We start from the raw sequence: 15,006 nt of genomic DNA on the forward strand, positions 1-15,006 counted from the left end.
CCAGGACCCTGAGACCATGACCTGAGCCGAAAGCAGAGGCTTTAACCCACTGAGCCACCCACGCGCCCATATAAATAAATCTTTTTTTAAAAAAAGGCATTATGGTTAACTATTTTGACGCACAAATTGTCTCCGATTTAGCCAGCGGAATCCTGTGCAAGTCGACAGGTGACAGGACCCATCACTTGTTTCAAGCTACACGTTCTGTCATGTTTCAGTCATGCTACGCTGTCCTGCCTCAGCCCCGGAATTAGCTGCTTCCTGAAGGAGCCCTGGTCCTCTGAATGGGACAGACGCCCAAGACCGAGATCTCCACACCGTGTGCACTCACCACTGCTGCAGTCTTTACTGCTTTCAGAATACAGAGCCGAGAAAGTGTACTACGTATGTACACACACGTGTGGTCACAGACACACACACACACACACACACACACCCCTGCACGTCACTGGATGTGTGCCACACAGTAGGAACAGAGGCATATTTAGATCCTAGGACGCACACGTCCAGACCTATTCTTCCAATCCCGATCTTCCCCACAGGGTTCTTCTGGCCTTCCCTGCTCTCACCCGGACACCCTCTCTTCCACAGTAAGAACCCCGGGTCCCAGCAACGTCAATACCTTTGCCCAACACCATCATGTATGTAAAATAGTCTCCAAGCTGCTCTACGCATTCGAACCTACAAGCAAGAGTTCAAGATTTCTTTGCTGTTCACACCCAAGCTCGCCCAGACCGCAGGTGCAGAGACCGACACCGTGTTCTTAGCTCAGCTTCCGTCCCCTCTCCCCACCCCCACATGTGGCTGCGGCACTTCATGGGGATGCGACTGGGCTCGCTCCCACTTGCTTTCCGTTTCGGGGTTTTCACCCTCTTCCCGTCCTTCAGGTTTATGCTTTGGGTGTTGTGTTCCATGAACGAACTTCTCAAAGTCAGAACTATGAAGACAGACTCAAGGAATGTCACTCCCTCCTGCGTCACTCCGCCTCCGACCCACCCACCCACCTCTGGGGGCGACCAACCTCATCGCTTCCTCCCTTTCGTTTGGCCCCCAGGGCCCCTCCGATACAGACACACGCTTTGTTACGCTCCCTGGTTCTCACACACAAGGAGGCGGATCATAACCGCTCTTTTACTTTTTACTTTTCCACTTATCAACATCTCCTGGAAAAACACCTTATTCCAAGTCATAAAGAGCTTTCTCCCGATTTTTTTCCTCCCTATTTTTGACGGCTGCATTGTACTCCACAGTGAGAATAGACTAGGTTTGTTCTGCCAGTTTGTGAGGTGTGGAGAGTTAGGGAGTTTCCGATGTTTTGAAATTATAAGTAGTGTGCAAAGAACTACCTTGCACACGCGCATTCCTGACTTTTGGAAATCCGTGTTCCGAGTACAGTTCCACATTGGCACTCCTGGACCCAAACAGAAGCACCTCTATATATTTTACCAATTTCTCTTCCAAAGAGGTTTAACTCTTTTGCATTCCCACCAATAGCATATTGCTCTAATTTCAAAAAAGCCTGAACATGATGTTCAAGAACTATTTTTACATCTTCTTATGAACAGGCTGTTCCTAACTTCTGCCCATTTTCCTGTACTAGGAGTTGGCAAACTTTTCTTACAGGGCTGGATGGGAAACATTCTGGGCAGCGAGCACGGCATCTGGTTGCAACTACCCTACTCGGCCATTCCGGGGCAAAAGCAGCAAAGAGGACACTGGAAGGAGGGGTGAGGCTATGTCCCTGACGACACGGCACCTACCGACGCGGGATACCAACCCACATACCATAACCGGCTGACTGGCAATCCGTATGATTTTGGATCTTTTCCTACTTTTAAAAGTCTGCCTCCAGCTCAGGTCATGATCCCAGGGTCTTGAGAAAAAGCCCTGCATCGAGCTCCCTGCTCAGTGGGGAGTCTGCTTCTCCCCCGGCCTCTCCCCTACCCGACTCAGGCACATGCAGCGCTCTCTCTCAAATGAGGAATAAAATCTTTTTCAAAAAAGTCTTTTAGAAACATCAGAGCTTTACCTATCACACACGCTGTGAATACTTTCTCCTAATTTGTCGATTCTCATGACTCTAAATGGGGATATTTTGCCATGTAAAGAATTTTTTTAGTTTCACATAGTCAAATTCATGTACCTTTGCTTTTATTGCATGTAGATTTTTAGCTAAATTTAGAAAGTCTTTACTTATAACTGGGTTGAAGAAAATTCACCAATTCTTAAAATTTTACTCTTCATTTCTCATATTTAGATGCCTGATTCTTTTGGAGTTTTGCCTTTTCAGTGGAATAGGATCTGAGTTTAACTTTTCCCAGCAAGCTTTCCAATGGTCACTATAACACTTATTTAAAAAACCCATCTTTGGGGCTGCCTGGGTGGCTCAGTGGGTTAAGCCTCTGCCTTCGGCTCAGGTCATGATCTCAGGGTCCTGGGATCGAGCCCCACATCGGGCTCTCTGCTCAGCGGGGAGCCTGCTTCCCCCTCTCTCTCTGCCTGCCTCTCTGCCTACTTGTGCCTCTCTGTCAAATAAATAAAAATCTTCAAAAAAAAAAATCTTTGCTACATTGAGGTAGTTATAATATTATGTGAAGGCATACAGACGTGAGGTAAAGATGCATACTGTAAGTTCTACAGTAACCACTAAAAAAAAGTAGATAAAGATTAAAATGTAAGTTAAAAGAAAACAGGAAAAGGAGTAAAATTAACAGAAGAGTCAAACAGAGAAGAGAGGGCAGGAGCATAGATGTGCACCCAACCTAAGCCTAACTGCGATGTGCTACGGGGAGTGCCTGGTGGCTTAGTTGAGCACCCAAGGCTGGTTTCAGTTCGGGTCATGATCTCGGGGCTGTGGGATGGACCCCCACCATCTGGTCACATGCTCAGCGTGGAGTCTGTTTGAGATTCTCCTTCTACCTCTGCCCCTCTGCCCACACCACCCCTACTCTCTCAAGTAAGTAAATTAATTAAAATAAAATCTTAAAACAGACTAGAGGGCGCCTGGTGCCTCGGGCAGTGAAGAATCCAACTCGTGACCTCATCTTGGGTCTTGATCTCAGGGTCATGAACTCAGGCTCCCACGGGGCTCCGTGCTGAGTGTGGAGCATACTTAAAAAATAAACAAACAAACAAAAAACCTGGCTATAAATGGTCCAAACACTCCAATGAAGTAAATGATTCTCTGCTTAAAGAAAAATACAAGAATGAATAAAATCCTAATCATAAGAAACACATTTTAACTTCAAAGGCCCAGGTAGGGTGAAAGTAAAAGGCTAAAAAGATTTGCCATGTAACGTGTATCATCACAGAGCTGAAGGCAGCCGTAATAATACCAGACATGGAACACTGTAGAATAAGAAAGATCACAAAGGATAACTTTACAGTGATCAAGGGGCCACTGCGTCAAGGCAGAACAATCTTAAATATGTATGTAAGCGCCTAATAACAGAACTCCGAAATACACAAAACAAAAACTGACAGTTCTAAACAAACAGAAAAATCCACAGTTATGGTTAGAAATTCAATATCCCTCTCAGCAAGTTATAGAAAAGGTACAAAGAAAATCAGTAAGGAGAGAGAAGACTCAAACTAAAGCAAATGGATATAACTTTCATTTACAGAAAAACTACCCAACAGCATTATATACCCAAAATAGACCATGCACTGGGTCATTAAAAAGTTTCATTATATTTAGAAGAAGTTGAAGTACATAATACAGTAAGAGAAATACACCTGAAATATTTGGAAATCTGCTGAAATTAAACAACACAGTTCTAAATAAATCAGGGTCAAAATGGAAAGCATGAGGGAAATTAGAAAATATCTAGAATTGAATATTAAAAGGAAAAGAATGTATCAAAACACGTGGGATGCTAAAACAGCAGTTAGAAGGCTATTTAAAGCTTTAAATACCTTTTTTTTGGTTGGGGGGAGACAGAAAATCTTAACCGAGCTCCACACCCAGCATGGAACCTGACGTAGAGCTCAATCCCTGACCCTCCGATCGTGATCTGAGATGAAATCAGCTGAGCTACCCAGGTAGCTACCTTAACCAGCTGAGCTACCCAGGTGCCCCTAAATACTTTCATTAGGAAACAAGAAAAATCTAAATTCAGTGATCTAAGATTCCACCTCAAGAAATTAGAAAAGGAGGGGCGCCTGGGGGGCTCAGTGGGTTAAGCTCTTCCTTCGGCTCAGGTCATGATCTCAGGGTCCTGGGATCGAGCCCCGCATCGGGCTCTCTGCTCAGCAGCGAGCCTGCTTCCCCCTCTCTCTCCATCTGCCTCTCTGCCTACTTGTGATCTCTGTCTGTCAAATAAATAAATAAAATCTTTAAAAAAAAGAAAGTTGAGCATAACCCTACTCTATGATGCAGCCATTCTCTTCGGAGCCATTGACCCCCAAGACCGCTGTAAGAATGTTGCAGCCGCCTCGTTTGTAATAGCCAAGCCCCGGAGGCAACCCAACGCCATGAGTGGACGGCACAGGCGTCGGAGGGAACACCCCTTGCCGGTAAGAGGAACAAACACTCGATGTATCCAAGACACTGCGTGAATCTCGGTGCCTCCGCAGAGCAGCAGAAGCCAGACCGTCTAAGGTAAATGCTGCATGATTCTATCTCTATGAAATTCCAGAAAATGCAAACTAATTCACAGTGTCAGGAAGTAAATCGGGGGTTGCCTGAAGACTGAAGGAAGCACAAAGGGCAGAAGGGAGGTTTTACATTCCTGGGACACCCTGAGGAGTGCTGGATGTGTTCACTATCTCTTCTTTTTAAAGGACTTGTTTATTTGAGGGGGTAGAAAGAGAGAGCCTGCAAGCAAGGCAGGGGGAGGGAGAGCGGGAGAGGGAGGGAGAATCCCAAACAGCTCCGTCCTGAGCGCAGGCCCCACACGGGGCTCGCTCTCACCACCCTGCGATCGTGACGTGAGCCAGAATCAAGAGTCAGAACCTAACCGACTGAGCCACCCGTCGCCCCAAGGTTTGTTTTCTTTCTTTTTTTATTTCTTTATTTATCTATCCGGGGGGTGCGGCAGTGCTGGGTGGGGAGGAGGGGAAGATGGACGTGTTCAATCTTGATCACAGAGATGGTTCCACAGGTGTACACACGTCTTAAAACGTGTAAAATCGACACTTTAAATATGTGTCATTTATTATGAGTCAGTTACACCTTAACTAAGCTCTTACTTTTCTAAATAATAATACGTTATATGCTAATTAATTGAATTTACATTTTAAAAATTTCTTAAAAAGCCACCAAAAAAATAGAATAAAATAAATATGATCAAATTTTTAAAAATCTATCTAACCAATGGAAAGCCTGCTTCATGCTGACTCAGGATTTTCCCGTTGCATCTGGACAAGGAGCTAAAAGACCTTGACAAAATTTGATCTACTGCTTGGGAATAGCAAAATACACGTTAAAACCTTCAATCTAAGATCCTCCGGAACACTTTGCCATTCTAATCTGATACACTTGATATTAAAAAGAAAACTTGGCGTGATACTGACAGAAGACCCCGGAAACCGTCTCCAAAGGAAACAGTATGAAGGAGAGCACTGAGGATCTCGTTGGCCTTGGGGCCTGCAGGTCAGAAAGCAGGCGTGCTGCCGAGCGCAGGTCTCGGGCTGCGGGCACGGAGAACGTGGGGGCCCGGCCCGGCCGTCACAGGCAGGGCACCCTCTCCTGGAGGCCCCAAGGAGCCGGCCATGAAGAGCCCACCCGTGGCCTCTCGTTTCCCTTCTGCTGTGTAGACCCAGACCCCTCTGGCATCCGGTTTACAGGTGGAGGCTTTCTCCCCGCTGCTCTCCATGCTCCCCACGGGACCGATGCCGGAGACGCGCTGACGGCCTCTCCCCACGTGCAGTCTGTGCTCACGCGCCCGTCCACACCCACCTCCATGCACACACAGCGAAGAATTACGGCTCACGGCGGCTCAGGTTTGCTAAAGCCAAAGCCCCAGAGCCGTGTTCTGTGCCTGAAGAGAAGGGCCGAGGACGCTGCAGGACAGAGAGAGGCATGCTCACCACCGGCCGTTTCCAGGACGCTCCCGCTGCAGCCCCGAGCGACCCCTCGCACCGAAGCCAGCTGCGGACGCTCACGGTGTGAAGGCTCCACGAGGCCCGTGGTGACGTCAGGAGGGGCGGAGTGCACACCTGCTTTGGAAAAACACACGCACATGAAAGTGGCTCTTGATTCAAAAGAAGCCAGAGTCGCTCCTGAAATCCTGTTCACCGAGAGCCTCACTGGCTGAGCTCTAAGCACGGAACGGGATTCGTTTGGTCCTTCTGGTGGGGCAAGACACACGGGGACCCTGTGCACTCGGAGGTCCCAGGCACAGCCTATGGACACCTGTGAGCACATGGGCTGCTGCTTCTCAAGGGGTATTGGCCGGAACCTCGGACGATGCTGCCTTGACAGGCACGAGTAAACTGCAGTTAGATGTCTCGGTGACGGGCGCCTGGGCAGCTCCGTCCATAAAGCCTCTGCCTTCAGCTGGGGTCGTGATCCCAGGGTGCTGGGCTCAAGACCCGTGTTGGCCCTGCTCAGCGGGAAGCCTGCTTCTCCCTCCCTCTGTGCTCATGCTCTCTGTCTCTCTCTCAGGTAAATGAAAAAACTCTTTTTCTTTTAAAAAGGAATTTGAACAAAGGAGAGACGCATTTTAAATCAGCTGTCATTGGACCATTTTCATTGTATTATGAAAAACACAGCCAGGCTTCTAAAAACTATCCCCTACTCCCCAAAACAGTATGCTGGACGTCACAAAAATACAAGACTTCTGCAGGCTTCACAGAACAAGCCTACGAACATAAAAACGATCCCCACTGAGAGATGAACACGTCTCCCCATCCGGGGACCTCAGGCAAGTGCCAGGCGCACAAGTATTAACGTCACAGTCAAAAACAAATGACATTAGATGGCGAAAATATTTGAAGTCACTCCTCCCATTGTCCACACGCACATCCTGGGGTTTAATCTGGACCACGCGGCACAGGCGTCTGGACAGCGCCGGCTGACTGAGGCTCCTGAGCGCGAGCATCTGCACCAGGGCCGGTGGGGCCAACCCGCTGTCCCTCTGCTCCTCTGATGCTTGGCCCTGCCCCCACAGTGGTTACTCCACTACTTCTGATTTTCAAATTCCGATCATTTAACTGTTAGTTCATCACCTAGGCAAAATGTAAACTAAATTTTTTTAAATATATAGAAAATATGTAGAAAGATGAAATTATATGGAAGCAAAACCCAAACTTACTATTGACATATCAGAAAAAAACCATCTGGAAAAATCTGTCTTAATGACAGAGTATTCACAACCCATGAGAAAGTGTGACGATGAAATTCACATTTTAAAGTATGCCTATTAGGATGTTCTTTTAGTTTAGAAAGAAATTTCCCCAGCCTTCCACGTCTAGCAAAAAGAGTAAGTGATTTTAACAATAATCTTTACTACAAAGTAGTTTTAAAATCACTATGTAAAAATAAATAATATTCCAAATAAAAATGAATGGCTATAACTGAAAATACTACTTTCAAATATAGGTATTCACATCTGTGTCCCAATGTGTTATGGATTTGATTTCTTTAATCCAAAAATGAAAATGATGGATTTTTTTAATTACCTTTACCTAATAGATTGTACGTCAATTTTTTTTTGACGTAATATATTCTTCCTCTTTCTATATTTCTTTTCTTAGTCCAAACTGAAGAATTCTCCCATGCTAAAAACTAAAATGATGATTTTTATAACAAGGAGCAGAAAGGTAAGTATTTTCAGATTCAGGAACTCCAGTCAACCGGGTCCAACAAACATTCAGCAAATGAAGGAAGATTATTAGAATTTACGAGAACCGATCACACAATGCGCAGGAGAGGCCAAGGACAGCAGAGGGTGCAGCCGCACCTGCCAGAGTCAGGACCGTCCATGCACGTAGCCAGGGGTCTCGGTCGCCGGCCTCCACAGCCAGGGGTCTCGGTCGCCGGGGGCCACAGCCCCCCTCAGGGAGAACACATACCCCGCGGCCACGGGACAGTCCAGGGCTGTGGGGCCACACGTTTTGAGCTGTGGTCAGCTGCTCGTGCGAGACACGCTTTCACCTCTGACCCACAGGGAAGCAGGGGCTGCAACGGCTCGGCCGGGGCTGACACAGCTCTACTTCCTGCACCATCCCACCGAGAACAGAGCATCAGGAAGCAGAAATACGGCAACAGAACATTCAAAACAACCGTTTTTCTCCCATTGGAGATATCTGTGTGTTTCCAATAAGCCAAATCACTGTGACAAACAGAAGAAAAAACACCCGTGCGAAGGCTATGTTTCAAGCTTTCCCCTGAGGCCCTCCTTGAGGACAGCTGACGGGTGACCACGGCCATCCACAGGACACCCAGGGCCACTACCAACAGCCTGCGTGGGCTGCTGCCCCAAGGGCTCCGGCCTCAAGCCCCAACCTCTCCTGCTACCCAGGAGTGTCGGCAGCGTCTCTGTGTGCGGGGAGCAGCGAGTCCACGTCCCTGAGAAGGCACCCGCTCGACAGACACCTGCAGGTCTCCTGACTCAAGGGAGACAAAGTGTCGAGCGTCAGGGACGCGTCCGCGACGACGCGGAAAGTCGCCAGCTGACTCCGTGGCAGCCAAACGACCGAACAACCAGACTTCCACGTGAAAGCCCCGTAGCCTGCCGCTGCCTGGGAGTGTCCAGGCTCCCGGTACCCCCACCGAAACCCCCGCCAGTGACAGGGGTGCAGCTGGTGCACCCAATCCACTGAGCAGAACAAACAGCAAAGAAAACAGTGTCAGCCCTGGGCCAGGGTGATCTCAGGCAAGTGAGAAACAGCCTGTCTGTCGTTCCCGCCACGTCTAGAAGCCTGGGGGCTGTACGGGGTCCGCGGCAGCCCTGGCAGCACCACCCAAGAACTGTCGTGAGTCTGGGTGCGGAACGGATCCAACTCCGCACACCGGCTCTCGAACAGAGAACGGAGCCGCTGCTGTTGTTAGCAAGTGAGATTCCAAACGATGGAAGGGTTGCGACTTTCCCTAAGATTAATGTAATTTAAAGAAGCGGATGATTTAGAAAAGATCTAACATCTTAATGACTTAGCTTTGCCTGACCCCCCGTTTCAGGCTGAAGGGCTCTCTCGCTTGGGATGCGGAGGAAGAGCAGCCAGACCACGGTCGCAGCCCCAGCCTCCAGCCCCGCGGACGGCTCCACAACGGAGCACACGTGGCAGAGAGCGGAGGCAGAGCCAACACAGAGGCACAGAGGCACAGAGGGCCCAGGTAGGCCCTCAGGAGCCACCAAGGCCACGTCTAAGGGACCGTCCACCCTACACCTGCCACCTGCACCAGCCCACACCCCCCGAGCAGGAGGGGCTGTGCCATCCAGAAACCCACCCCCTCTGGGGCCCAGGGGAGGCCAGCACACCACAGGGTCCGGAACGGCCAAACCACAGAAGCATCAAGAATGACTTTTGCTACCAACAAGCCATTTCCAGATGAAAAGGAGAAGGTGAGTCTCGATGGGCACAGAGGCACCGGGGCAGCGGGTCACTGACCTACGTGGGCGTGGGCCGTGGGGCCTGCGAGCGCGGCGGCGGGTCTCCCTCCCGGGTGAGATGAGGTGGAGGAGGCGGAGGATGAGGTGGACGAGCCCTGCACGACCCGGTCGAGCCAGGGCTCGGTGTTGGAATGGCTCTGGAGCGGAGTGGAGGTGAGTCGCGTGGGTCGCCGGAAAGAGCCCTCATCTTCCGAGGCAGATGACGTGTCTGCGGTTAAAATAACGACGACAGGCATAATGTAGGGGTGAGTCTGGGAGGAGGGCGGAGTCCCCACACCAGCTCCTGCGTCTCCCAGGCCTGCCCACGGCAAGCTGTGTTCACCCGCACCGCTGCGCCCCAGCACGGCCAAGGGGTCATCTCAAGGCTGCCCGCGGTCGAGAAGGGCCTGCGTTTGCCCGACTGGAAGAGCCAAGGAGCGCTACCTGGGAACGTGGTTTCAAGGGCCCTGCTTCCCCCACAGGACTGCCCGGGAGCACCACACTCTGGGCGCGAAGGCAACCCCAAGCCCTAAAGGGCTTCCGCACATTCCCAGGAGGGGTCGCAGCGCCACACGAGACCCCCAAGCGCTGAGCGCTCAGCTGAGTGAATGCCCCACACAACCTTCGCGCACGGCCCAGCCGGCCTCCTGAGGCCGCGCAGGGTCACACGCAGCAACCCACTCCAGGCGTCCGCCGTCCACCTGCGTCCTCCTGGGGGCGCTGGCAGGGAGCGCGGACCAGAATCCCTTCCCCAGGACAACTGCTCCAGTCAGTTAGATTAACTGGTCATTAAGGTTCTATGAGCCACCCTGACTGTGCATTTTATTATTACAAAATGGTTTTCTTTTCGAAAAGTAGGTAGTACGTCAAGTTATGTTTAGGAGAAACAATAATTCGACAACCATATTTAGAAGATATTTTTACAACAATATAAACTTTTTTTCTTTTGAAAGGAAGTGTGACCAAAACCACCAAGTTGTCTTATAAGTCTGGTGTGTCTGGTTTTCACTACATCATCAAACCAGTTTTCGTGACTTCAGAAACAAGACAGGGAGCACGGAGCGCCACACGCCACCAGCTCCGGGTGTGGCGCAGACGCAGAGCTTACAACACCTTTGCTGAGGAGAAACTCCATGTAAACGTTCTCATTTCTAAAGGTAATGACAACAGAACAATAATAAATTTTTAAAATCCTCCAAATAGCCTTATATGCTCCTGTTTAAGGCCTGATAACAATGTAGTAAATAGTCATTAATAAGATGAATAATTTTAAAATTCTTAAATCAGAGAAATTTAGTATCCCAGGAAGCATTGATTTTAGGTTCCTCTCTTGACTAAAAACCATAAATGGCATCTTTGTAAAAGAATTAAATTCTTTTACTAAAGTCCTGTAGAAAGCAAGCGCTTGCTTGGTCAGAGCCCCCCACGTCCACCCCGGATGCTCAGGAAGGAATACGGCACATACACAAACATTCCTGATCCGTAACGTCTCCGGATCTCTCTACAGGGCCGAGGGGAAAGGAAGCCTCTGACGTCAGGGCCGGGGAGCACCCAGGGAGCCGATGGCGCGACGCCGGCGCGGCCGGTCCGTACCTGGAGGCGTGGAGGTGTCCACGGACGAGTGCGTGAGGGCAGAGCGTCGTCTCGAGGGCATGGGCACCTTGCGCTCCTTGTATCTGGCCAAAGCTGCTTGCACCGCCTCGGTGTGAACATCTACACAGAAACAAGGTTGTGAAGACACTTTCCAGGGCTCAGGAAGAAATAAAATTAGGTTTCACGCTCTTATCCGTTTGCCCCGAATGAGAAAGAGACGAAGCAGGGCCTTCGTAAAGGAGAACATGTGCAGCTGACCGACCGCCGGCCTCCACCCGAGACGGACAGTACCTGCATGTTCACGATTTTAGATTTAAAATTTTTTTTAATTTAAAAAATAAGCATGGCCTATGACAATGGCCCTAGATTTCTTTAAATGTTCTTTTGTTTGTAGATTTGGACCCATGTAAATATTTTCAGTTATAAATCAAAACTATATTATAAAAATGAAATTCCCCAAATTAAAAATAAAAGGAAACAAATGAACGTCAATGTGTCCCTGGTTGTCGCCTCAACCACTCCAGACGACTTTCACACACACAGACTGTCCGGCCTGTCCCGCGGGGCAGTTACTAAGGACGAGTCAGATTATACACTCTGGGGGCTCCTGGGTGGCTCAGTGGGTTAAAGCCTCTGCCTTTGGCTTGGGTCATGATCCCAGAGTCCTGGGATCGAGCCCCGCATCGGGCTCTCTGCTCAGCGGGGAACCTGCTGCCCCCTCTCTCTCTCTGCCTGCCTCTCTGCCTACTTGTGATCTCTCTCTGTCAAATAAATAAATGAAATTTAAAAAAAAATAGAAAGAAAGAAAGAAAAGAAATATAAACTCTTTCCTGCAATCACACAGTGATGCTACCGCCCCTGGGAACCGAGACACTCAGGAGGAAGAAGAGCCAAACAGAAAGGACGTGTGATAAGCCTCTCTTCCTGGATCTGAGTGGGACGTGTCCGCGTGAACACATGCGGTATTTTGCCTTTAACTATTATGCGGCACCTCCGCCCACTAAAAATGTCTAGGAGAAGTGCCTGTCCAGGGGTGTCTCGGTGGCTCAGTTGTTAAGCCTCTGCCTTTGGCTCAGGTCCTGATCCCAGGGTCCTGGGTTTGAGCCCCACATCGGGCTCCCTGCTCAGCGGGGAGCCTGCTTCTCCCTCCCCCCTGCCCCTCCCTGCTTGTGCTTTCTCTTGTGCTCTGCTCTCTCAAATAAGTAAAATCTTTTAAAAAAAAGTGTCAGCTCAGGGGGCGCCTGGGTGGCTCAGTGGGTTAAGCCTCTGCCTTCACCTCAGGTCAAGACCCCAGGGTCCTGTGATCAAGCCCCGCACTGGGCTCTCTGCTTAGCAGGGAGCCTGCTTCCCCCCCAACCTCTGCCTGCCTCTCTGCCTGCTTGTGATCTCTGTCAAATAAATAAATCTTTAAAAAAAAAAAAAGTGCCAGCCCAACAATAACGAGTAACCCTTGCACCCAGAATGTGGACTTCAAATTCCATCTTCACCGGAGGACGCCGAGGGAGGCGGAGTCTAGGTCTGGGGCAAGAAACGCACAGAGGAGCTGAGCGTCTCGTCACGACCGCCAGTGAGGACCTGGTCCAGCAGCTCAGGACTGTGGAGCTGACTGGGAGAGGCTCCCAAAGGCTAGGGTTGGAACGGTTTGAACCCCGACAAGGACAGATGCCAGAACGGACTGCACACGGAACGCAGAGGTGCCTGGGTGGCTCTGCTGGTGAAGCATCTGATCCTTGATTTCGGCTCCGGCCCAGGTCTCAGGGTCGTGGCATCGAGCCCCACATCAGACTCTGTGCTCACTGGGGCATCTGTTTCAGATTCTCTTTCCCTCTCCTTTGCCCCTTGCCCTGCCCTACTCTCCTTCCCTCTCTCAAATAAATAAGTAAATCTTTAAAAACAAAACAAAACAAAAAGATATCAAATCCATATACACACAGACAAAAGAACAGAAGGGAAGAACGAGAGGCAGCAAAATCAACCAGTGGCCATCGGAGGACGCTAGTGACCCGACTCATCATTCTAAAAAGGACCAAATAAATGGGAAGAACTGAGCACATCCTGGTTCCCCCGCACCAGGCGGCAAGCAAGGAGGAGTCGGTCCTTCTAGAAGGATGCCAGCCTTTGAAGGAACGATGACAGAGGCATCTCCGCTATTCTGCCTCCCTCACGAGTGACCGGGTCTCGGCACGGGGGACCGCCAGCTGCCGGCGTCCCGGGCGTCCCGTCTTCCCAGTGCAGGAACGCAGGCCCTGTCTCGTCTCCGGGACCACCAAGCACCTAACCCGACCCCCGTGGGCCTCGGACGGGTGTAAGTCAGCAAGGACTGAAAACACTATCAAACATTTGTGATGTGTAGATCTTTGGATCCTGGGTCCAGACAAACTGTCTGGGCCACGGGGCGGCCACGGGGCACCTGGCTGGCTCAGCCGGTACAGCCCAGCCCCGATCTTGGAGTACGCGTTTGAACCCCATGGGGGGCACAGGGCTTACTTAAAAAGTTTTTTTGAAATAGAAATCAAAAATTAAAAACCACATGAACATTTGGATATTTGATATTAAGGAATTATTGCTAATTATTTTGTGTTTTATCTTTTAGAGATACAAGGAGATGATCCTTTTCAGAAAGGGCCAGCAAGCACACTGTGACATCTGAACGAAATAGCGCAGTCGCGGAGATCGCTTCAGAATCATGCGGGACGGGAGGGCCCGGGTGGAGAGTGGCTAAATGGGTCCAGACTGACATGACATGACTCGAGAGGGTTACTACTCGAGGAAGTCCATTCCTATACATGCTTCCATTTTTCTCCAACAAAATGTTTTTAAAACACTTAAAATCCTTACAGTGAAATGGCCCACAGGGTGCTAATCAGGAAAGATGAAAAATTTGCACATAGATGTACTAAAATAAAGTTTACAAACATCAATTGCCTTGTTAGGCAATTCCATAAGCTTCCAGAGAGAAAGACTGACTCACCTTGGAAGGATCAAGGGACAGACTCACATGAGGGAAGAGAAGCTACCGGCGGCAGGAAGGCAACCACGTCCTGCTGAAGAAAGAAGTGCCGAACCCAGAATTTCACATTTGGCCAAGTTATCATTGAAACGTAAGGGTCTAACAAAAATACTCGCAGACACAGAAGGTGTTTGAGAGGAGCCCCTGCCGCGACACGGCAGTGACCGTGAGCACACACCTGGAGCCCCGTCGCGGTCTTAGAAGCGAGCGCCATCCCAAACGCAGGTGAAACGACACCGAACTGAAAGTCGACACAGTGTCAGCAAAACAGGGGTCCAAGCCAACAAATCCAGGAAGCTCAGAAATCCAAGAAGCCCAAAACCACACACACCAAGGCACATGTCCTGGGCGGAAGATGCTTCTGTGATTTGTCTCGCATCACAGATCACCCCAACCTGCACAAACACAGGCTAAAGCACGCCGTGTGCAAGACTAAAGCTAAAGCACTCATGTTGCACGAGTGACCCCGGGAGCCTGGTGCGTGGACGTCGGCTGGCTTCCAAGTCAGAACGGGCCCTTCTGTGAGGCTGGCCTCACATCTCCTCCTACCCCCTGCCGCTCTGGCCAGGGCCGGCCCCCCGGGAACGGAATCCCCGAGGGGAGGCAGGCACACAGCCCGGGATCCTGGAGGACGTAAAGACAGAAGAACGTGGAAATGCCGCGCTCCAGACAGCACGTAGGTGAACAAACATTCAACCTCAGACCCCGTCACAGGCTCTAGAAACACGGCCCTTCCGGGGACAGTCAGCGGAAGGACGCCCTGCCCGGGCCTGTGAGTGGGGCTCCCCCCGCTGAGAAAGCTGGGTGTCGCCCGCACCCAGCCTGCGGGAACTCCGCCCTACTCTGCTTTACTGCTGACTGTTGTCCTCA

General features: G+C 50.2%; 1 protein-coding gene across 11 annotated transcripts in view; it reads right to left on the minus strand.

Annotated features, from left to right (window-relative positions):
• DIP2A (disco interacting protein 2 homolog A) overlaps positions 1 to 15,006 on the minus strand; it is a 95,970-nt gene that overhangs the window by 52,928 nt on the left and 28,036 nt on the right. For 8 of the 11 annotated variants that reach the window (XR_014298796.1, XR_014298797.1, XR_014298798.1 and 5 more), the window contains exons 4-6: positions 11,127 to 11,246; positions 9,553 to 9,762; positions 6,031 to 6,159 (exon numbers count right to left, since the gene is read on the minus strand). Coding sequence is in view for 8 of the 11 variants with exons in the window: in XM_082683243.1 (XP_082539369.1) it covers positions 6,031 to 6,159; positions 9,553 to 9,762; positions 11,127 to 11,246 (459 nt within the window). In the remaining 3 variants the exon portion in view is untranslated. The remainder of the gene's footprint in view (positions 1 to 6,030; positions 6,160 to 9,552; positions 9,763 to 11,126; positions 11,247 to 15,006) is intronic. The other 3 variants (XM_082683246.1, XM_082683245.1, XM_082683244.1) reach the window with 1 other exon arrangement.

This window comes from Mustela nivalis (assembly GCF_964662115.1).
Source record: "Mustela nivalis genome assembly, chromosome: 1".
Classification (NCBI taxonomy): domain Eukaryota; kingdom Metazoa; phylum Chordata; class Mammalia; order Carnivora; family Mustelidae; genus Mustela; species Mustela nivalis.